Source organism: Heteronotia binoei, chromosome 2 (assembly GCF_032191835.1).
Source record: "Heteronotia binoei isolate CCM8104 ecotype False Entrance Well chromosome 2, APGP_CSIRO_Hbin_v1, whole genome shotgun sequence".
Classification (NCBI taxonomy): Eukaryota; Metazoa; Chordata; class Lepidosauria; order Squamata; family Gekkonidae; genus Heteronotia; species Heteronotia binoei.
The window spans coordinates 134,648,186-134,671,265 of record NC_083224.1 but is presented as its reverse complement, the minus strand read 5'-3'; the positions used below and the strand labels follow the sequence as shown (position 1 = coordinate 134,671,265).

General features: G+C 46.7%; 1 protein-coding gene across 1 annotated transcript in view; it reads right to left on the bottom strand.

Moving 5' to 3' along the window:
• GIPC2 (GIPC PDZ domain containing family member 2) overlaps window positions 1–22,850 on the bottom strand; it is a 55,390-nt gene extending 32,540 nt beyond the window's left edge. The window contains exon 1 of the mRNA XM_060232078.1: window positions 22,480–22,850. Within this exon, the coding sequence (XP_060088061.1) occupies window positions 22,480–22,761 (282 nt within the window). The 5' untranslated portion in view covers window positions 22,762–22,850. The remainder of the gene's footprint in view (window positions 1–22,479) is intronic.
• Window positions 22,851–23,080: the final 230 nt, after the last annotated feature.

Genomic DNA, 23,080 nt, shown 5'->3' with positions numbered 1-23,080 from the left:
AGTACTATGCCAAGTTGTTTAAAGGTGCTGAAGTAAAGAGAGAGAAGGTAGATGAATATCTACAAAAATTAAAAATTTAGCCCCTAACTGAAAATATGAGAAAAGTCTTGAATGACCCAATTGAAAAAACAGAAATTGAAGCAACAATCAATGCGATGAAAAATGAGAAAGCTCCTGGGCCAGATGGATATACAGCTAAATATTTTAAAACTTTTAAGGATGAATTAATACCAAAATTGCAGAAATCGATGAATATAATAAGAACAAAAGGGAATGTACCAAATAGATGGAAAGAAGCCATTATTTCCTTGATACCTAAAGAAGACAGAGATGCCACAAATGCGAAAAACTACAGACCAATTTCGCTTTTGAATAACGACTACAAAATATTTACAAGAATTCTGGCAGAACGACTTAAACAATATTTGATAAGTTTTATAAAGGAAGATCAAGCTGGTTTTCTTTCCAAAAGACAAATAAGAGACAATATTAGGACTGTTGTAAATATTGTAGAATATTATGAAAGACATCCAGAAAAGGAAGTAGCATTATTCTTTGAGGATGCAGAGAAAGCCTTTGACAATTTAAACTGGGATTTCATGTTTGCAGTAATGGATAAGATGGAGCTTGGAGAAAGCTTTATAAGAATGATAAAAACAATATATTCTGAACAAAGGGCAAGGTTGTGTGTTAATGCAGATCTTACAGATGAAATGAAAATCAGCAAAGGTACTAGACAAGGTTGCCCGCTTTCACCATTGTTGTTCATAATGACTCTTGAAATTTTATTGATGCAGATTCAAGAAGAAAAAGATCTAGAAGGATTACAAATAAAAGGATATACCTACAAGTACAGAGCATTTGCTGATGACATAATGTTTATAAATGAAAACCCCATATAAGTTACACCTTTGTTGTTAATGAAAATACAAGAGTTTGGGGAGTTGGCGGGACTTTATATAAATAAAGAAAAATCTAAAATTTTGTGCAAGAATATGCAGATAAATAGACAACAAGAATTACAAAGACTAACGGGCTGTGAAGTTACTTCTAGGGTAAAGTACCTAGGGGTAGAGATAACAATGAAAAATATTGATTTGTTTAAGAATAATTATGAGAAGTTATGGCGTAGAATAGAGGAAGATGTGCTAAAATGGAACAAGCTCAATTTGTCATTGTTGGGCAGAATAGCTGCAATAAAAATGGATATTCTACCAAGGATAATGTATTTGTTTCAAACTATTCCTATTGTGAAAGATGCTAAACAGTTTGATAAATGGTGAAGGAAAATTTCAGAATTTGTGTGGGCTGGGAAGAAACCAAGGATTAAAATGAAAATCTTGACAGATGCAAAAGAGAGAGGTGGATTCCAATTACCAGATTTGAAATTGTATCATGAAGCAGTTTGTTTAGTATGGATGAAAGAATGGATAACGTTATTAAATAAAAAACTTTTAATATTGGAAGGCCACGGAAAAAAATTGGCTGGCATGCATACTTATATTATGGAAAAAGGAAGATGGATGGCCTTTTCTCTCACCATTATATAAGAAGTAATTTACTAAATACATGGATAAAGTATAAGAAATATGGTGATGAGAGGAGACCTTTGTGGATAGTGCCAGCTGAAGTGATAAAGATAACGGCTAAAACAGCCAAAGAAAAACGGCTATCATACAATCAGCTACTAAAAATGCAAAGTGGAAAAATAGAACTGAAAACTGCAGAAGAACTGAGTTACAAATATGATTGGTTTCAAATGCAACAAATAAAAAGTTTGGTAGAGAATGATATCAAAACTGAAGGAATAAGGAAAGAGCAAACAGAAATGGAAAGAGTTCTGCTTGGAGATAATGAGAAATTAATTTCAAAAGTATACAAATTACTCTTACAATGGTCTACTGAAGATGAAGTAGTGAAATCTCAAATGATAAAATGGGCAATTAATGTAAATAAAGAAATAAAGATGGAATCTTGGGAATATTTGTGGAAGAATTCTATGAAACTCGCAACATGTCAAAGTATTAAAAAAAACTGTTTTAAGATGATGTATAGATGGTATATGACTCCAAAAAAATTAGCAGAGATGAACAACAAGATGCCAGATAGGTGTTGGAAATGTAAAAAGCACGAAGGTTCTTTCTACAATTTGTGGTGGACTTGTGAAAGGGCTAAAATGTTTTGGCAAATGATTCAGAAAGAGATTTCTAAGATTTTGGGATATGAATTCAATAAAGTGGCAGAGACTTTTCTGCTGGGATTACAAATGGAAAAATTTCCAAAAGACGACAGAACTTTAATATGGTACTTGCTCTCAGCTGCTAGGACATTGTATGCGCAGCTGTAGAAGCAAGAAAAAATACCAGAGAAATGGGATTGGATTACAAAAGTTATGTCATGGAGTGAAATGGACAAATTAACAAGAAAATTAAGAGACTATGATTTGGAACTTTTTAAGTTGGAGTGGAAGAAGTTCAGAAGATACGTAGAAAAAGAGTGGAAAATAAAATGACATTGGACAATCTTTGATAATGATTAAGTTTTTTAAAACAAGAATATAACGTTTGGGGGTTTTTTAACAGTTAAGGGTACCTTTAATATTTGTTTCCTTTAAGTAAATAACACTGGCGGGGGTCAAATAATGGGGGGAGGGGTGGGGGAAAAATAAGATATGGGGTAGAAAAAATTGTTCTTTTTTTAAGCTTTTAAAGTTGTAGATATAGTTTTGCTACCATATGTTACTAATAAAATTGTTTATTCACAAGAATACCTCACCAAAAAGCCTGGCACTGGTCCTGACCGCACCTAGAATATTGTTTTCAGTTTGGGGCACCACAATTTAAGGAGGACATAGACAAGCTGGGACATGTCCAGAGGAGGGCAATGACGATTGTGAGGGATCTGGAAACCAAGTCCTATGAGGAAATGTTGAAGGAGCTGGGTATGTTTAGCCTGGATAGGAGATGACTGAGAGGTGATATGATCACCATCTTCAAGTACTTGAAGGGCTGTCATATAGAAAATAGTGTGGAGTTGTTTTCTGTTGCCCCAGAAGGTCAGACCTGAACCTATAGGTTCAAATTAAATCAAAAGAGTTTCCAGTGAAACATTAAGAAGAATTTCCTGAAAGTAAGAGTGGTTCCTCAGTGGAACAGGCTTCCTTGGGGCGTAGTGGGCTCTCCTTCCTCAGAGGTTTTTAAATGGAGGCTAGATGGCCATCTGACAGCAATGCTGATTCTGTGAATTACAATATAAATGGGCCCACGGAGGAGAGACTAAGCCACAACAAAAAGAAAAAGAAAAAACTCTCCGTGTAAAATGCAATTTTAACTTGTGAAAAATGAGTATCACAATACAAAACTAACATTATCAGTACGTATCACCAAGTTAAAACCTCATAAGTTACTCAGTGTTCCTATTGCCCAGTTTTGTAGTTTTCTAGGTCCTTATGCATTGCTGATAAGGATAATACTTCCTATGGCATTCCCGCTATTATGCGTGCTAATTAGAGAAAGCTAGGATTTCATTTGGCACTACTGGACCTGGAAAACTGTACAATTCTTATAAGAATGATCCCTAGAAGAAGGATCTGAGATCCAAAACGGCTTGCAAAGTGGACCAGTTCTCCGTTGGACCACCTATTTTTAACACTGGACTGAAAGTAATATAGTGGCTTTTAGTCACATAAAGGCAGTAGGAGCATTGAGTAACTTATGAAGTCTTAACTTTGTGATATGTACTGATAATATTAGTTTTGTATTGTGATACGGATAAAAGGAAGTACTTCTTCACCCAAAGGATGATTAACAGGTGGAATTCACTGCCTCAGGAGGTGGTGGCAGCTACAAGCATAGCCAGCTTTAAGAGGGGATTGGATAAAAATATGGAGCAGAGGTCCATCAGTGGCTGTTAGCCACAGTATATATATGTATATGTGTGTGTATATATATATGTGTGTGTGTGTGTGTGTGTATACATACACACACATATATTGGCCACTGTGTGACACAGATAGCCTTCCCAAGCCTCCCGCCCTGGCGGGAGAATACTGGATTTTCAGCCTCTTTTCCCGCTTTCCATAACTCTGGAAGCGGGGGGAGGAGGGGGGAATGGCGCCAAGGAGCATTTGCGTCGTCCGGGGAGGAGGTGCTGAGCCTGGCAAGGGAAATCTTGAGAAGGGAGGCTGGCTCGCCAGCGAGCGGGTGGAGGTGGCTGCCGAACGCAGGCGGGTCTTGACGGACTCCAATGCCCGATGCTTCTCCTCCTCCCTTCCCTTCCCACCCAGCCCCGTTGCAGCAGCCGTTCTTCCTTTTCGCAAGCTGCTTCCCGCGCCCAGTCAGCTGGCTGGGGGGGGGGAGGAGAGAAGCCCCGCCTGCAAAGGACCATGTGCCTTTGCACCTCCGGAGGCTTGATTGCAAGGCTCCACTTTGGGATGGTGTGACTGCTGCTGTAAAGAAGCTGGCAGCAACTCGTGAGTAGAAAGGCCAGTCCCTCGCTTCAGTTGCCAGAAAGGGGGGGGGGAGGGAGGAGGAGAGGGAAACGTCTTCATTATTCCCTATGTGGAGATCAATTCTCATAGGGTATAATGGGGAATTAATCTGGAGGTTTTGGGGGCTCTGGGGGAGCTGTTTTTTGAGGTAGAGGCACCAAATTTTCAATATAGTATCTAGTGCCTCTCCCCAAAGTACCCTCCAAGTTTCAAAACGATTGGACCAGGGGGTCCAATTCTATGAGCCCCAAAAGAAGGTGCCCCTATTCTTTGTTATTTCCTATAGAAGGAAGACATTTTAAAAAGTGTGCTGTCCCTTTAAATGTGATGGCCAGAACTCTCTTGGAGTTCAATTATGCTTGTCACACCCTTGTTCTTGGCTCCGCCCCAATGTCTCCTGGCTCCACCCCCAAAGTCTCCTGGCTCCTCCCCCAAAGTCCCCAGATATTTCTTGAATTGGACTTGGCAACCCTAGACACAGAGTGTTGGACTGGATGTGCCATTGGCCTGATCCAACATGGCTTCTCTTATGTTCTTATGCTTGCAGTTAATTAAGAAATATCCATTGCTGCTGACATTGTTAGTAAGTTGCCAGCTCTGGGCTGGGAAATATCTGGAAATTTTGGGGGTGGAGCTTGGGGAGGCAGGGTACAATGCCATAGATTTCACCTTCCAAAGCAGCCATTTTCTTCAGGGGAACTGATATCTATGTTGAATTTGATAGAGTGATTATATGTGGCTTGATTTTAGGATAATATTAAATTTGAAATTCATTTCAATGAACATCATTATCAATTTCCTGAATGTCATGATTAATAAAAAACAAAATAGGATTTTGGGCAAATATGTACAAAAAACCCTACAAATAGAATTGATAGTTTTGATCCAGCTCATATAAAAAAAATATAATTTACCTTATAGTCAATTCTTGAGTGTTAGAAGGAACTTTACAGATACTGAAGATTATCAAAGAGAGGCAAAAACTTTAAAACAAAATCTTGCCACCAGGGGTTACCTAGATCACATTGTACAAACAGCATATGAGAAGGCGATAGCACAAAAACAAGTTGCAAGGTTTGAGAATTAGTGTCAGTTTGACTTATAATCATATCAGTACTCAATTTAAAAGAGCATATATAAAAATTGGAATATGCTATATGATAAGGCTGCCAGGTCCAACACATTAAATACTTGGGGACTTTCAGATTGGAACCTGGAGACTTTGGGGGTGGAGCCAGGAGACTTTCCCATTCCTTAAAATAAATAAATAAATAAAATACAGCAGTGCCATTCCCCTGAATAAAGTCTTCATTTTCTCATCCTCTTTTTTGCCTTCAAAGGGTTCCCCAGCAGCCGCACTTACACTAAATGAAACTGAACACAAACTCACAAAGCAGCCAAAATAAACAGTTTGCAAGCTCACACTTTTGTGATCTCACTGGGGCAAAGTAAATTATTTTACTCACAAGAGTTGCTGAATGCAACCATCTGCTGTATTTCAACCAGCTTCTTCAGACTAGCATAGGAAAACAAGAGTAAGGCCTAGGGGGTGGAATTTTCCTCCATCCCATAACCACGTGCAAGTTAACACTTTACTATCCATTTTACTATACAAATTACTTCTGAAACAAATGTAAAACAAACAGATGACCTGTGCTCTCTTCCTCTCGCACTTCCTCACCGGGAAGAATCACATGGCTTTGCCTGCTGCCCCCCCCCATGCAGCTTTCACTTCCTGCTGAGATTTAAAGGCATATACACATTCCAAAACACAGTTTGCAAGCTTCATCTAAACCTGCTGTGTTCTAAAGGCACATAATGGCTGTTGGGGCCGGGCTTTCCCCCACTAGCCTGCTGACTGGCATCATGGTGGAGCCTGCAAAGCGGGGGGATTCCCTGTCCGGATCTGGGGACTGGCAAGCCTACTATATGAAATTCTACTTTGTGAGGGGAAAAAACTATATTTTAAAAGAACATCCAATTTCAAAGACAAATTGGTTTACAGCAATACTTTTGTTCCCATGGCCTAGGGCAGGGGTTCCTAACTGTCCAGCAGCCTGTAAGCAACCGGGCCGCTACTCCATCCTCTACCCTCTTGCTGTTGCTGCCCTGCATTCCATCACACACACACACCCCACAATGAGGTTCGGCTCCCCACCACTGCCAGGGCCCGTCCCATCCCTTCCTTTCCCCAGCACCATGCCACGCTCCACCCCCCCCACCTGCACAATCAGAGGAGGCTCAGAGTCGGCCCTACCAGCTTTGACAGGGCCCAGGCTGATTCTAAGTTGTTTGAAGAACAGGCTAGAGGAGGAGTTTTGCCCCTCCCTCACTTCTGGAAGTTAAGGGGGGGGGAGAAGCCTCCTTCAGCATGCTATTCAAAGAACTTAGAATCAGCCCAAACCCTGCCGAAGCTGGTAGAGCCGAGCCCCGTCACCCACCCCTAAGCGTGATCAGAGGGGCGCAGTGATGAGCCTCGGGCCGCTTCGGCAGGGCGCGGGCTGATTCTAAGTTATTTGAATAGCACACTGAAGGAGGCTTCTCTCCCCGCCCCTTAACTTCTGGAAGTTAAGGTTGAAGCTGAATCTGACGAAGACAGAGGTTCTCTATCTAACCCAAGGTGACCCTGGAAGGAAGATCCCTTTGCCAGCTCTTGACGGGATGCCACTGATACAGGCCCCTAAGGTCAAGAGCTTAGGAATGCTCCTGGAGTCCTCTCTGACAATGGAGGCCCAGGTAGTAGCCACTACCAAATCCACCTTTTTTCATCTTCGGCGGGTACGACAGATGGCCCCTTTTCTGGAGCATGACGACTTAAGCTATGGTGATCCATGCTATGGTCACCTCAAGAATGGATCACTGTAATGCTCTCTACATGGGGCTACCCTTGACCCTGACTCAGAAACTACAGATAGTGCAGAACATTGCAGTGCGGCTGTTAATGGGGCTGCCTAGATGGGAGCACATTCTGCCAGTGCTGAAAGAGCTGCACTGGCTGCCTATTTTGTTCCAAGTCCGTTTTTGACCTTTAAAGCCCTTTATGGTCGGGGGCCTGCCTATATATGGGACCACCTTTCTCCACATTCCAGATCAGTTTGGGTACACTATTGCAGGTGACGCTGGTCGTCTCACTCTTCCCCCTTCCTCATCTTCACCTGCTGAACATCTGCTTCTCTTCAGGACAGGTAAAATATCTTCCCTCAATGATACCTCATGCTAATGCAACTGTCCCTATCTTTTCATTCCTATTTTTCTTAGTTCTGAACTGCTGGTGTTTGAATGTGTGTTTTTACCTTGAATGCTTGAGTTTTCCTCATAAAATATAATTTGCTTTAGTTACAAACCTCATCATTGACTCTGGGGCTCCTGGGAAAACGTACCTTGGTATACACAGGCTATTGACTCTACTTATCCCATCTTGCCTAATTGACTAAAATTCCCCAAATTTACTTGAAAAAGGCATTTTGGCTAACAATGCCTATAGCACACCTCTCTTGCAGTTCCATACAAGCAGAGATGTAAAATTTTCAAAAATGTTGAAGCCATTTTTTTCATTCTTTTCCAGCAAATTCAGAAATCTGGAGTAGGCTCCCCCCCCCGCCCTGGCAGGGGACCCCAGAATTTGCAGCCTCCTCCCCGCTCTCCAAAAATCCGTAAGCAGGGGGGGGGGGAGAACATGCGTGTAGGCATCATGTAGTTGTAGAGCTCCTGATCCGTTTGTAAAATGTGTGCCTTTACGGATGCACAGGAAACAGGAAGGGCTTCATTGGAAAGGGCCAGTAATAGTTTCCATGGAGAACGGCCCCTCCCTTTCTTTTGCTTTCGTTTTCACAGCAAGTAAAGTTCTACAGGAAGAAGATCTAGTAAGTATTTGTGTGTGAGAGAGAGGGAGGGGGCAGGGGATTCCCTGGTTTGGAGGCCCTCCCCCCCTTTAGAAAGCATGGGGGGAGGGAAATGTCTACTGGGCACTCTATTATTCCCTATGGAGAACGATTCCCATAGGGAATAATAGGGAAGTGATCTGTGGGTATTGGGGGCTCTGGGGGGGCTATTTTTTGAGGTAGAGGCATCAAATTTTTAGTATAGCATCTAGTGCCTCTCCCCAAAATACCCCCCAGAGGGTCCAATTCTATGAGCCCCAAAAGATGGTGCCCCTATCCTTAATTATTTCCTATGGAAGAAAGGCATTTAAAAAGGTGTGCTGTCCCTTTAAATGTGATGGCCAGAACTCCCTTGGAGTTCAATTATGCTTGTCACACCCTTGTTCCTGGCTCCACCCCCAATGTCTCCTGGCTCCACCCCCAAAGTCTCCTGGCTCTGCCCCCAAAGTCCCCAGATTTTTCTTTAATTGGATTTGGCAACCCTAATCTGGAGAAATGTAATAACATAAAATGCATGTTTTCTGTTAACATATAAAATTAGCAGCCTTGCGGCCCTGATGAAGAAAGAAAGGCAGGATATACATTTTAGAAACACAAATCAGTTTTAAAAAACAAAATTGTACTATCTAGCATATTTATGGAATTTAAAAGTATTAATAACATTGTTTTCTACCCAAAAAAAGGCTTATTAATACCTTTAAATGGAATATTTTAAATAGAATATTAACAGCTTATTGGTTTCTAGACAAAAAAGCTATTAATACTCTTAAATGGCATTTAAAACTAATAGCTTTTTTGTGTAGAAAACTACAAATATACACAATATTTGAGAGTTCCAAAACACATTGTATGATATGCTACTTTAACACATTTATCTGTTGTTTTCTTTTTGTTTTTGCTGTTTGAAAGATAATGGGGACAAAGTTGAAGGTAGAAAATATATTCTACTATAAACAAAAAAGCGTTCAGTTCAGATAGAAAAATAGAGTCACAGTGTATAGGATTACCAATTTATTTATATATAACATTGACATTATTCACATTATGATACTGAAAATACTGACTTTCTTAAAGTTATAATATTAGACACACTACAGCATTATTCACATTTATACTGTAATATTTAAGATATTATATATGATTTAGCAGTACCTAATTGCTGATTGCTTTCTGTAAATTTTTGTATTATGCATTTTGAGTAATTTCTTTCCTTAAAAATATTTCACTCGTTTCAACTGAAAAATTGTTCATAAGGTTTTTGTTATCCCAGTGCTCCTCATAATGTCTTGGTTTTTTCACTGAAAACAAACATTTTAATACTGTGTATTTTATTGAGTAAAACATTTATTAAAAAGCATTTCACTCATCCAAAAGGGAAAAAAAATATTCAAAGGAGTGCCCCCCTCAGTTTCCCCTAAAATATCCCAATTTTTCCAGTGAGGAGTCCTTTAAAAGAATCCTGCAATTTTTTCTAAGCCTTCACATTTCTATTTACTTTTTGTTTGCTTGTATTTGTCCCTGCTGATTCTTTATGAAGCTCCTATTGCTTTTAATATTTGTATTTCTATATTTTTGTATTTCTTCCTCTTGGGACTGTGGACTGGTCTTTCGATAATTAAAATTTAGAAAGGCAAAGATGTTTTACTGTGCACTCACTGCCTTTCTCCTCATGTGTCACACACATCACAGCATCTTTTCTAGAATGCATGAAGGAAAAAATTAAAGTGATGGGGCTTATCTACAGAATCACTGTCCATGCTGAGATTCACTGCTGCATTCCAGCAAATCAAAAACAGGATGTTAGACATTGAGCGCCAGAAGTTATACAGTCTGGCTAATAAAATCTGCTCCCCTTTGAGCTTTGAGATTCTTCTCAGCACAGGGAAGCTGGCTACTTACCTATCTTCCTTGCAGGCAGTGTTCCCTCTAAGCTAAGTTAGTGTAAGCTAGTTCACAGATTTTTAGCCTCCAGCACACACATTTTTGTCTTAGCTCATGAAGGATGACCCCAGAGCACAATAATTTATGCAGTAGCTCACAACTTTAATGCTAGTAGCTAGCAAAGTAGAATTTTTGCTCACAAGACTCTGAAGCTTAGAGGGAACATCACTTGCAGGTGCCACAATGACGCAGAGCATTTTCTCTCGCCAGGTGCAATCCTATGCCCTCTGCCATTCTCGATGGCAGATTCAATAATAAAGCCTATTCAGCTAGATATTGCCCTTGCAAACAAAAATGTGTTGAGTCAATTACTCATGTTCTTCTGCCCTGTCATCTGTATATGGATTTACGTTATATGTATTTATACTCTGTTTTAGCCAGCACGACCAATTGCTCTGACACACTTAAGGTCTATAGACTCTTGAATGATTCTTCTTTTAATGTTACTGAGAGGTCAGTCAAGCTTCTGTACTCTGCTCTAATGTTGTGCCAAAGGATATCACAGAAATCGTTTTTTGTTTACACAGGTGTATATGAAAGTTGTATTTCTATCCTGTTTTACACTATTTTTTATGCCAATAAAGGCTGACTTGACCTGACTCCAGGTGGCACCTGAAGAACTCCTGCCTATTACAGTTGATCATCTGATGACCAAGATCATACATTGAAATATTCTGAAGGAAGATTGTAAGATAGCACACTGACATTGATCGATTGATATTTTAGTTGTTTTAATTATGTAAATTATTATGTATTTTAATTCTTAAATTCTATTGTTAGAACTTCTATGATGTAAGCCGCCCTGTGCTCGCCTCAGTGGGGTAGGGCGGGATATAAATCAAATAAAATGAAAAATGAAATGAAAATCAATTCCCCTAGAGAAAATGGCTGCTTTGGAGGGTGGACTCTGGCATTATACCCTGCCAAGGTTCCTCCTCTCCCCAAGCCCACCTTCCCTAGGCTCCACCCCAAAATCTCTAGGTATTTCCAAACCCAGAGCTAGCAACTATAGCAAAAAGGGGAGGGGGGAGCAGTTATCCCTACTCCCCTAAATTGTTCAACTAAGAATGTTAATTTCCTCAGCAGCAAAGGCAGAAGAAGCCAAAACACAGAGTAAGTCTATAACAGCCAAGTGACAGTTGATACCCTAACTCAAGGCCTCAAGCAAAACATGACCTAATCCAGAGAAAGAGAATTAAGGAGCAAAGAAAGGGAACTCTGACTGGACAATCTAGGATGGCTGCAAAATTTTCTCGAGCACACACAGGCAGAAACAAGTGATTGTGAGACCCATTTCTGAGTCTTAATAAATTATACTGATTTTCATCTCCCTGCTTGGGTCTGGGTTGGAGACATATAATGGAGAGAACTGTTGCATTCATACCTGCATGTAGGCTTTCCGAAGTATCTTTTTGGCTACTGTTGGAAACAAGAATGCTGGACTAGATAACCTCTTGTTTTGATCCTTCTTGTGTGCTTATTACATAGAAGTCGATAACAGAACATTAACTTCCAGCTGGGGGGGGGGGGGATGTGAAATGCTGCCTGGAACAGGATGCAGGATGAAATACAAACTGCACAATTTATTTGTGGTACATTTGAGTATAAATCATATGTAGCACTGACAGAGAATGACCAGAAGGAGGAGAAACGGACACAAATAGAATCAGAGAAGGTGAAGACAGATGTACAAGGGAATGGAAACAATACTGCTTAATTATCTAATGGAACTGAGTTAACTAGATAGTTTTCCACACTGTGTCTACCTTCACCTTTAACATTATGTTAGTAAATAAAAGTTATCATCACTAACAAGATTTATTTTCTCTCAGCTACAGTAAGGAATCAAAATACAGACATTTTTATTTTGTTTAGTAACTAACAAAAATCTAATTGCTTCAGAAATTGGTATTCAGGCAAGTCAAAAACAAAGACTCATACAAACAAGGCTGCATGTCAAAACTATCTTTAAGAAAGAAGTTATAAAATTGCACACCATTCCCCTGAACAAACCAATAATTAAACATGTCCCTGCTGCTGGGACACAAATCTTCTTGTCGAAAAATGAGAGTTGTGTTTCTTTTATTGGGAATTGAGCTGTCAGAATCAATAAGAATTTTGTTACTTTGAAAAATATGGATCCATTGTTTATACTAGGGGTGGCCATAATGTCTGAAGGCCAGCCAGGGACACCTTGGGGGGGGGGAAGGCAGGAGTGCGCGCGCGCGAAGCGCGCGCGCCGCCGGAAACAGGAAGTGACGTCACTTCCGGCGACGTCACTTCCGGCGACGTCATACCACCGCCGGAAACAGGAAGTGACATCACTTCCTGTGACATCATTTCCCCCGCGCCACCTGCCGGAAACGGGAAGTGACATCACTTCCTGTGACATCATTTCCCCCGCGCCACCTGCCGGAAGCAGGAAGTGACATCACTTCCTGTGACATCATTTCCCCCAAATGGCGTCATTTCCCCCAAATGCCACTGCCGGAAACAGGAAGTGACTTCACAGCACTTCCTGTGACGTCCCAAAAATCCCCCAAATATCACCGCCGGAAACAATTTTGTTCTCAAATCCTGTATATACTTCATCAGTATATGGGATAAGGCACTTTCTCAACTGTGCTGCATAATGCAGCCTATTTATTTTGTCCTGTTGGCTCTGTTGGCTCTATCTGCGCCACCTTCATCACTTTCGGGGTGTGGATCCCCCAGTGGGGTGGGCTCCCGACTCCCTCCGCCGGCTGTTTCTGATAGCCCTGCGCCCCCTCTTTCATTTGATATGTGTCCCGTGCGGGTGCCACCCTCCTGCCGGGAGATGCCGCAAAATGAGCCCCCTTGAGGCTTATGGCGGCAGGGCTCGGGGGAAGCAAGCTAGACTGCTGTTCTTTTGAGGGGTTATAGAGTGTTTCGAGCCCCTCCCTGTGGCATTGGTCCCATCGTCGTGGGACCCAGGGGGCCGGCGCAGCAGCCTGCCGAAGGTCACTAATAACACAGGTCGAGATGCGGAAGTGACTGACAGGCTGCTTCAGCGGGCCGCTGCGCCGGCCCCCTGGGTCCCACAACGATGGGACCGATGCCACAGGGAGGGGCTCGAAACACTCTATAACCCCTCAAAAGAACAGCAGTCTAGCTTGCTTCCCCCGAGCCCTGCCGCCATAAGCCTCAAGGGGGCTCATTTTGCGGCATCTCCCGGCAGGAGGGTGGCACCCGCACGGGACACATATCAAATGAAAGAGGGGGCGCAGGGCTATCAGAAACAGCCGGCAGAGGGAGTCGGGAGCCCACCCCACTGGGGGATCCACACCCCGAAAGTGATGAAGGTGGCGCAGATAGAGCCAACAGAGCCAACAGGACAAAATAAATAGGCTGCATTATGCAGCACAGTTGAGAAAGTGCCTTATCCCATATACTGATGAAGTAAATACAGGATCTGAGAACAAAATTGCACCAGAAGACACAAACACAAAGCTCCCTTACACTGAATCAGTGCTTGGGTCCACCAAAGTCAGTATTGTCCACTCCAGTCACAAACACAAAGCTCCCTTACACTGAATCAGTGCTTGGGTCCACCAAAGTCAGTATTGTCACATAAGAACATAACAGAAGCCCTGTTGGATCAGGCCAGTGGCCCATCCAGTCCAACACTCTGCGTCACATAAGAACATAACAGAAGCCCTGTTGGATCAGGCCAGTGGCCCATCCAGTCCAACACTCTGCGTCACATAAGAACATAAGAGAAGCCCTGTTGGATCAGGCCAGTGGCCCATCCAGTCCAACACTCTGCGTCACATAAGAACATAACAGAAGCCCTGTTGGATCAGGCCAGTGGCCCATCCAGTCCAACACTCTGCGTCACATAAGAACATAACAGAAGACCTGTTGGATCAGGCCAGTCCAACACTCTGCGCCCATCCAGTCCAACACTCTGCGTCACATAAGAACATAACAGAAGCCCTGTTGGATCAGGCCAGTGGCCCATCCAGTCCAACACTCTGTGTCACATAAGAGAAGCCCTGTTGCATCAGGCCAGTGGCCCCTCCAGTCCAACACTCTGCGCCACATAAGAACATAAGGAGGGAAGGAAGGGAGGAGGGAAGGGAGGAGGGAAGGGAAGGGAAGGGAAGGGAAGGGAAGGGAAGGGAAGGGAAGGGAAGGGAGGAAGGAAGGAAGGAAGGAAGGAAGGAAGGAAGGAAGGAAGGAAGGAAGGAAGGAAGGAAGGAAGGAAGGAAGGGAAGGGAGGGAGGGAAGGAAGAAAGAAAGAAAGGAAGGGAGGGAGGAGGGAGGGGAGGAGGGAGGGAAGGAAGGGAGGAGGGAAGGGAGGAGGGAAGGGAGGAGGGAAGGGAGGAGGGAAGGGAAGGGAAGGGAGGAAGGAAGGAAGGAAGGAAGGAAGGAAGGAAGGGAGGGAGGGAAGGAAGAAAGAAAGGAAGGAAGGGAGGAGGGAGGGAAGGAAGGAAGGGAAGGGAGGGAGGGAAGGAAGGGAGGGAAGGAAGGGAGGAAGAAAGGAAAGAAGGGAAGAGGGAGGGAAGAAAGGAAGGCCGCCCCCCCCCCCGCTTTCGGCCCCCTTACCTGCGGTGGCGGTCGGCGGCGAGTCGGGCGGCGGCGGCGGGTCGGGCGGCGGCGGCGGGTCCGGCGGCGGCGAGTCCAGCGGCGGGGGCAGCGGCGAGGCCAGGGAGGCGTCGGAGAGGCCTTCCTTGGCCGGCGCTGGCCCGGGAAGGCCTTCCAGAGCCTCTGGAAGGCCTTCCCGGACCAGCGCCGGGTGCTCCGCGGCCTCCCCGCGGCCTCCGCTGGTCGCTGGGGGCCTTCCAGACACTCTGGAAGGCCCCCAGCGACCAGCGGAGGCCGCGGGGAGGCCTTCGCTGGCCGGCGCTGGTCCGGGAAGGCCTTCCAGAGGCTCTGGAAGGCCTTCCCGGACCAGCGCCGGGTGCTCCGCGGCCTCCCCGCGGCCTCCGCTGGTCGCTGGGGGCCTTCCAGACACTCTGGAAGGCCCCCAGCGACCAGCGGAGGCCGCGGGGAGGCCTTCGCTGGCCGGCGCTGGCCCGGGAAGGCCTTCCAGAGGCTCTGGAAGGCCTTCCCGGACCAGCGCCGGGTGCTCCGCGGCCTCCCCGCGGCCTCCGCTGGTCGCTGGGGGCCTTCCAGACACTCTGGAAGGCCCCCAGCGACCAGCGGAGGCCGCGGGGAGGCCTTCGCTGGCCGGCGCTGGCCCGGGAAGGCCTTCCAGAGGCTCTGGAAGGCCTTCCCGGACCAGCGCCGGGTGCTCCGCGGCCTCCCCGCGGCCTCCGCTGGTCGCTGGGGGCCTTCCAGACACTCTGGAAGGCCCCCAGCGACCAGCGGAGGCCGCGAGGAGGCCTTCGCTGGCCGGCGCTGGTCCGGGAAGGCCTTCCAGAGGCTCTGGAAGGCCTTCCCGGACCAGCGCCGGGTGCTCCGCGGCCTCCCCGCGGCCTCCGCTGGTCGCTGGGGGCCTTCCAGACACTCTGGAAGGCCCCCAGCGACCAGCGGAGGCCGCGGGGAGGCCTTCGCTGGCCGGCGCTGGCCCGGGAAGGCCTTCCAGAGGCTCTGGAAGGCCTTCCCGGACCAGCGCCGGGTGCTCCGCGGCCTCCCCGCGGCCTCCGCTGGTCGCTGGGGGCCTTCCAGACACTCTGGAAGGCCCCCAGCGACCAGCGGAGGCCGCGGGGAGGCCTTCGCTGGCCGGCGCTGGCCCGGGAAGGCCTTCCAGAGGCTCTGGAAGGCCTTCCCGGACCAGCGCCGGGTGCTCCGCGGCCTCCCCGCGGCCTCCGCTGGTCGCTGGGGGCCTTCCAGACACTCTGGAAGGCCCCCAGCGACCAGCGGAGGCCGCGGGGAGGCCTTCGCTGGCCGGCGCTGGCCCGGGAAGGCCTTCCAGAGGCTCTGGAAGGCCTTCCCGGACCAGCGCCGGGTGCTCCGCGGCCTCCCCGCGGCCTCCGCTGGTCGCTGGGGGCCTTCCAGACACTCTGGAAGGCCCCCAGCGACCAGCGGAGGCCGCGGGGAGGCCTTCGCTGGCCGGCGCTGGCCCGGGAAGGCCTTCCAGAGGCTCTGGAAGGCCTTCCCGGACCAGCGCCGGGTGCTCCGCGGCCTCCCCGCGGCCTCCGCTGGTCGCTGGGGGCCTTCCAGACACTCTGGAAGGCCCCCAGCGACCAGCGGAGGCCGCGAGGAGGCCTTCGCTGGCCGGCGCTGGTCCGGGAAGGCCTTCCAGAGGCTCTGGAAGGCCTTCCCGGACCAGCGCCGGGTGCTCCGCGGCCTCCCCGCGGCCTCCGCTGGTCGCTGGGGGCCTTCCAGACACTCTGGAAGGCCCCCAGCGACCAGCGGAGGCCGCGGGGAGGCCTTCGCTGGCCGGCGCTGGCCCGGGAAGGCCTTCCAGAGGCTCTGGAAGGCCTTCCCGGACCAGCGCCGGGTGCTCCGCGGCCTCCCCGCGGCCTCCGCTGGTCGCTGGGGCCTTCCAGACACTCTGGAAGGCCCCCAGCGACCAGCGGAGGCCGCGGGGAGGCCTTCGCTGGCCGGCGCTGGCCCGGGAAGGCCTTCCAGAGGCTCTGGAAGGCCTTCCCGGACCAGCGCCGGGTGCTCCGCGGCCTCCCCGCGGCCTCCGCTGGTCGCTGGGGGCCTTCCAGACACTCTGGAAGGCCCCCAGCGACCAGCGGAGGCCGCGGGGAGGCCTTCGCTGGCCGGCGCTGGCCCGGGAAGGCCTTCCAGAGGCTCTGGAAGGCCTTCCCGGACCAGCGCCGGGTGCTCCGCGGCCTCCCCGCGGCCTCCGCTGGTCGCTGGGGGCCTTCCAGACACTCTGGAAGGCCCCCAGCGACCAGCGGAGGCCGCGGAGAGGCCTCCCCCACCGCTGCCGGCCCCGCGCGCGGGCGGGGAAGGCGGGGAGTGAGGGAGGGAGCGTCCCTGCGCGTGCGCAGGGGCCCTGCGCAGGCGCAGGGACGCTCCCTCCCTCACTCCCCGCCTTCCCCGCCCGCGCCCGCGGCCCACCGGCTCCTGGGCTGCCTAAACCGGGACCTTTAATGGTCCCGGTATAGGGAGCCCGGGATCCGGGATTGGGTGGCCAGATCCGGGAATGTCCCGGGAGACCGGGACGGTCTGGCCACCCTAGTTTATACTCATGTTGTAATCACTGACAGCTACACTGATAAGCCTAACAGGAGGTACTGCAATTATCAAATAAAGTTACAGTCTAGTGGCACCTTTAAGTTTAACAAAGTTTTAAAGATGCCACTGGACTGTAATACTGATTTCTCACTAGCACTGCTTTGCCCATAGGCTTCTGTTTTCCCCTGGCACAAGCAATTTCCCACCAGTTGTAGCTGCATGGGTGCCATTTTGATATGAGGCTCCCTCCAGTTCTCCTTGTAGTTTTTTTAATTCTTAAAAGACAGTATCACAGAGCCATGAGGGGAACTGGAGGGAGCCGCACGTCAAAATGCACCTGCAGAGCAACTAGTGGGACACTGATTGCTTGCACTGGGGAAACCTGGGGGTGCAGCAACACTAATGAGAAATCAGTATAACTTTATTCTGTTGCTTCAGACCAACACAACTGCCCGCCTGGATCTATAATTATCAAAACAGAGTTCAATACAATGTCATCTGCTGTTGAAAAAGTCACTTTATTTTGATTAATTTTGCATTCCCAACAGAGTCAAAATTATATGAATGAAAGTTAAATTAATTTTAGAAGCTTGCATGATCTCATCTGCAAACAACTTGTTATAAACCCCTGATTCTATATAATTCAGGTCCTATTGACAAAAGCCATGTATTCCAGAAGTTGAGAAGATAGAAGCTGTGTATGTCAAAATATCATACTATGACACAATAGTTTGTGTATTTGCAATGGAAAATGGAATTTACTTTAGTAAAGTTATGCTTGGTATGAGGATTCCAGGATGCCTGCACAAAAACACGTAAAGGCACTGCATGATGTATTTTCAATTTAATACTACTAATTACCACTTCCATAAAGTACTTGATGTGTTCAAATGGCTTCAAATACATACTTTTTAAAAAATATGGCATGTAAAAAGGGCCATATGGGACATAACAGCTACAATACCATGGGTTTAAATCTGTAACTGCCTCAATCATATTTGACTTATCTCTATTTTTAAAAGGTCATAAAAGTTACACATAATCTCGTTTATGCCCATCAGTTAGCTCCCTATATTCCATTCTGAAGCACTTTTCATCCTGAAAATATATCTCCTCAACAAAGCAGGAAAGCCTATGGAGAAATTCTGGAGGCAAGCCATTAGTGGATAAGAGTTCTCTACTCCTTATCTGCATACCATTTTGCTATTAAAAATTAAAACCTCCGCACCCCTTCTTTCTATGTGATTGGGTTGGTTCCATGTATCTGCACATGGCATTATCACTGTCCCCATCTACTCTGATTCTCTAGGACTCTAGAAACTTCTTTGTAATATAGGCTGATATTTTAATTATCAGGGCATGGAGAGAAAAGTGGCTTGCCTAAGGTGGTGGCTGTGGCATCAGCAGTGGACTTTCTGGAGCACATTCTCACCATACTCTGAATATTTTGCACTACATTAATGTTAGAAGAAAACAAGACACAACCATTTCAAAATGAAGTAGCTCAACACACTGTCCAGCATTAACAAACAAACAGTTTTGTACCCTTCACATACAGAGGCACTAAGCATCTAAATTGAGAGTTGCCAGCCTCCAGGTGGGGCCTGGAGATCTCCCTCTTTTACAACTGATCTCCAGTTCGCAGAGTTCAGCTCCCCTAGAGAAAATGGCATTGTACCATGCTGAGGCCTCTCCCATCCCCAAACCCTGCCCTCTCCCAGATCCACCTTCAAAGTCTCCAGGCATTTTCCAACAAATACCTGGAAATCCTATCTAAATCCCAGAATAACAAAGGGACATCAGAAGAAAGCCTCAGCCTCTATGTCCTGTTGCTGGTCATCTGGAGGAACTAGTTGGCCACTGTGTGAGATGGGATGCTGGACTAGATGGGAGTACTGGTCTGATCAGGGCCGGCACTAGGGCCTCTGGGGCCCCAGGCCGGTGCCTGCCCCACTGCCACACCCCTGCCTACGGAGAGGGCAGGCACAGTGGTGCAGCAAGGGAGGGCTGAGCAGGATCGGGGTGAAAATCGTGTGTGCTCTCAGAGGCATTCTGAGACTGCCCTAAGAAGAGCAGCTCAGAGAGTGCACTGCGCCTGAAAAGGGTAAGTGGGGGCTGTGGGCAAGCTGTGCGTGCACTCTCAAAAGCACTAGAGTGCCTCCAAGAGCGCACTACACATGCGCCCCCCCAGCTGCTTTCACCTTTAAGGCAAAAGTGGCCAGGCAGGGCACACTCTCCTCCCTTCTCCTCTCTTGAACCCTGCTTGGTCATGCCTAGCCAATTTTCTACAGCTACCCTTCCCTGTGGCAGTCCAGTGCAGCCAAGCCTGTCAGAATAACATTATTACTCAATATAAACCAAGTACTTGGTGACTGGGTACAGAAATTTAAGCAATTTACAGTGGCAAAATGTGCTTAAATACTTTCTGCAAGAAATTAAATCTTGTACTAATTTCATTTATCGACCAAGGGCTCCTGTTTGTTTCAAAAGTATTTTTTTTAATCTAACCAAGCTCTATTTGGAAAACAACAATTTAAATGCAAAGTTTTTTTTCTCTACCCCCACAAAACACAGGAATGTGGAGGGGAGTCATATTTGATTCTTGTTTCATATAATTTATTTAGAATATTTCTATGCTGCCTCTTTGTTGTCCTGCTTATGGTTTATGATTAAAACCCGCAGTATAATAAACCATTAAAAAAACCACAAACCAAAATTCTTTCCATATTTTCCCAGATCTTTTTGACGAATACATAAGTACACTACATAACCAGAGAGAAGCATATATGGGTCAGAGAATTTTGAGTACTTAAAGCTGAATTCATAATTAAGTTAATTAAGTGAGACAGAGTCGCCCTATTTGGTGTGAAAAGTTGGTGGTGCTGTGTTTGGTTAAGCGCAGGACCATTTCTGGTGTGAAATAACTTGCAATTCTTTGTCACTGGGGAAAGTTTCACTTTCTTTCAAAGGCCTAATTGTTCTTCATGATAATAAAGGAGAGATACTATTGTGGCAAGCTGCAATGTCAAGGTAAAACGATCCATGTAGCTAGGAGTATAATTACATGTGTTCAAGCTTGCTTCTTTTTCTATGCCCAGGGCTGTGCAAATAGGGCAATTCCCACAATTTGGATGAAGCAAGAAATTTTAATTTTTCTGACCTGTAATCAGTGAAGCAGCCTTCAAGTTTTCCCCAGAGTCAAATGACAGCCATAAAATGGTATAAATATATTTTCCTGAAATCATCAGCTACAGAGACAGCTCAGACATTAGGCAGGATGAGACAACCCAGCTCAAGTGGCAGCTTTAGATGTACTATTAAGAGGAAGCAAAAAGAAAGCACATCCTCGTTTATTTGTTTAGTGTTTTTTTAAATATATATATTTAACTATATATACAGTATACTCTCTCTCTCTCTATATATATATATATAGAGAGAGAGAGAGAGAGACTGTATATATATTTCTGCTTTCAAGGAGATTCCAATTAGCTTTTCTGACTCAGGCACCAAAACATCCTGGGCAAGTTCACCAGATATTATGACCCTAGAACTACACAGTTTGATGCTGCATGTATGTCAAACCCACATGTACCATTTCACCATACAAAATAATTACTACTTCCAGTTCTACATGCACTGTGAATAGCATCACTGGAAACCTCACTAAGATCACATACCTATGCTAAAGTATCAAGAATCCACACTTTTAGACATTCCAACAATGACCATGCCAGGGAGATTAAAGGCCATTAAAAGGACACCAAGTGTCAGTTGAATGCAAAATGCTTCTCATATGAATGATTGCCTAATTTAAGGCTGAACAATAAGCATGAGAAAAGAGTCCAGGGCAATGGAGAGGGGGAAATACTTTGCTTCCTATGCATACCTTCGTAACCCTATTTTATTCCTGATTGATAGGCTTATGGGGACAGTTGGTAATGGTAAGCAGGAGCGGCAGCTAGACAATGTAGCGCATATTGGGATCTACTATCCAACAGGAATCACAGTAGGCAGGTTGGGGACATTTAGAAATTTTCCCTCCCCTCCAAAATACTATAAACCAGAGGTGACCAAACTGCAGCTCGGGAGCTACATGTGGCTCTTTCACACTTATTGCGTAGCTCTTGAAGCCACCATTGGCCAGCTTGGAGAAGGCATTTTCTCTCTTCAAATCACTTCACCAAGGTGGCTTGGAGAATGCATTAAAAGTTAAAGTTGCTTTCTTTCCAACTCTCTCCCTTCAGCATCTCTTTTCCTTCCTTCTCTCAAACATCTGATGTTCATGTCTTGAGGCTCTCAAACATCTGACATTTATTCTATGTGGTTATTCTATGTGGTTCTTACATTGGGCAAGTTTGGCCAGCCCTGCTAGAAACTCTCAGGGGCTTAAGTAGGCTCAATTTCTCCTCATCCCCTGCTTCTAACTGACCATCAAGTCCTATTTTAAGAACATTTATCAGTCTTCAAGCCACCTCAGACTGAGCCTGACACATGAAACATTCCCTATAAAATCTACAAGCATTTTAAGATATCTTGAGTGACATGCTTTAATACAGAGAATGACCCTGAATGTACAGCTGACAGCATTGAGTACTTTGTTTCTACTGTTCACAGAGATCCAGGCCTAGAATGTGCGAAGTAAAACCTGAAAAAGTGCCTCTGTGCAGATAAAGCGTTTATTTCTTTCACAATTCAGGTAGTACAGCTTATGGTTCTGTACTCTCGAGTCTAAAGCCATCCGCTCCTCCGGTATTTCCGTTTTTCCAGAAATTCTCTGTAACATTTCCCCTGAAGAAAGTCCTGTAATTTGTATTAACTAATCTGGAATTAAGAATTCCTTACTCGCAAACATTAAAACAGGTTGACACCCCCGGTTCAGACGAGAGGCAAAGCCGCCCAACGCCACCGGCCGCAGTCTTGCATGAGGTTACGCGAGAGTCCAGGCCACAGCACATTGCAGGACCTACTCACAAGTAAACGCGCGTAAGAAGGCGGGTCGGAGAGGAGCTCGGGCAGGGGCCCTTAGCCCCCTAGGGGAGCGGGGAGGGCGAGCCCCAGCCACCTACCTACCTCCGTCGGGGCAATGTGGAAGGCCTGGGCAATCTTGGCGTAGAGCTCTCGCACGCTGGCGAAGCCTTCCACGCGCCCGGTAGGACTGCCGTGGGCCAGCTGCGCGTGGAAAAGGAGCCGGATAGGGACCTGAGGGGCTGCGGAGGCAGCGGCGATGGTGGCGGCTGCCGCGGAAGCCTCCTCCTCGTCGCCCCTCCCGCCCGCCACGGCAGCCTCAGCCTCCACCAGCATGGAAGTCTCCTTGGACTTGTCTTTCTTCTTGCCTCTCAGCCCCAGCGGCATCTTCTTCTTGCCCGCCCGGGGAAACGCTACCAAGTCCAGCCACCTGCTGCGCTTGGCGGCTGCTACAAGGAGCCTGCCTCTCCTGGCCCGGACTCTGCCCCTGCAGGCTGTGCGCGCACCTCCAGCCTCCCCCGCCGGCAGGTGACCGCAACTCGCAGCCAATGGCGGCAGGGTAGCCCAGCCTGCCCGGGAGGGTGGCAGCAACGACCCGGCTCTCGAAGCTTTCCTGGAACCAGGCGGCTCTTTTCGCCCCGCACAGCTTCTCAGCGACCAGCCCGCCGTCGCCATCCCCGTGCAACAAAACTTGTACGGCGAACTC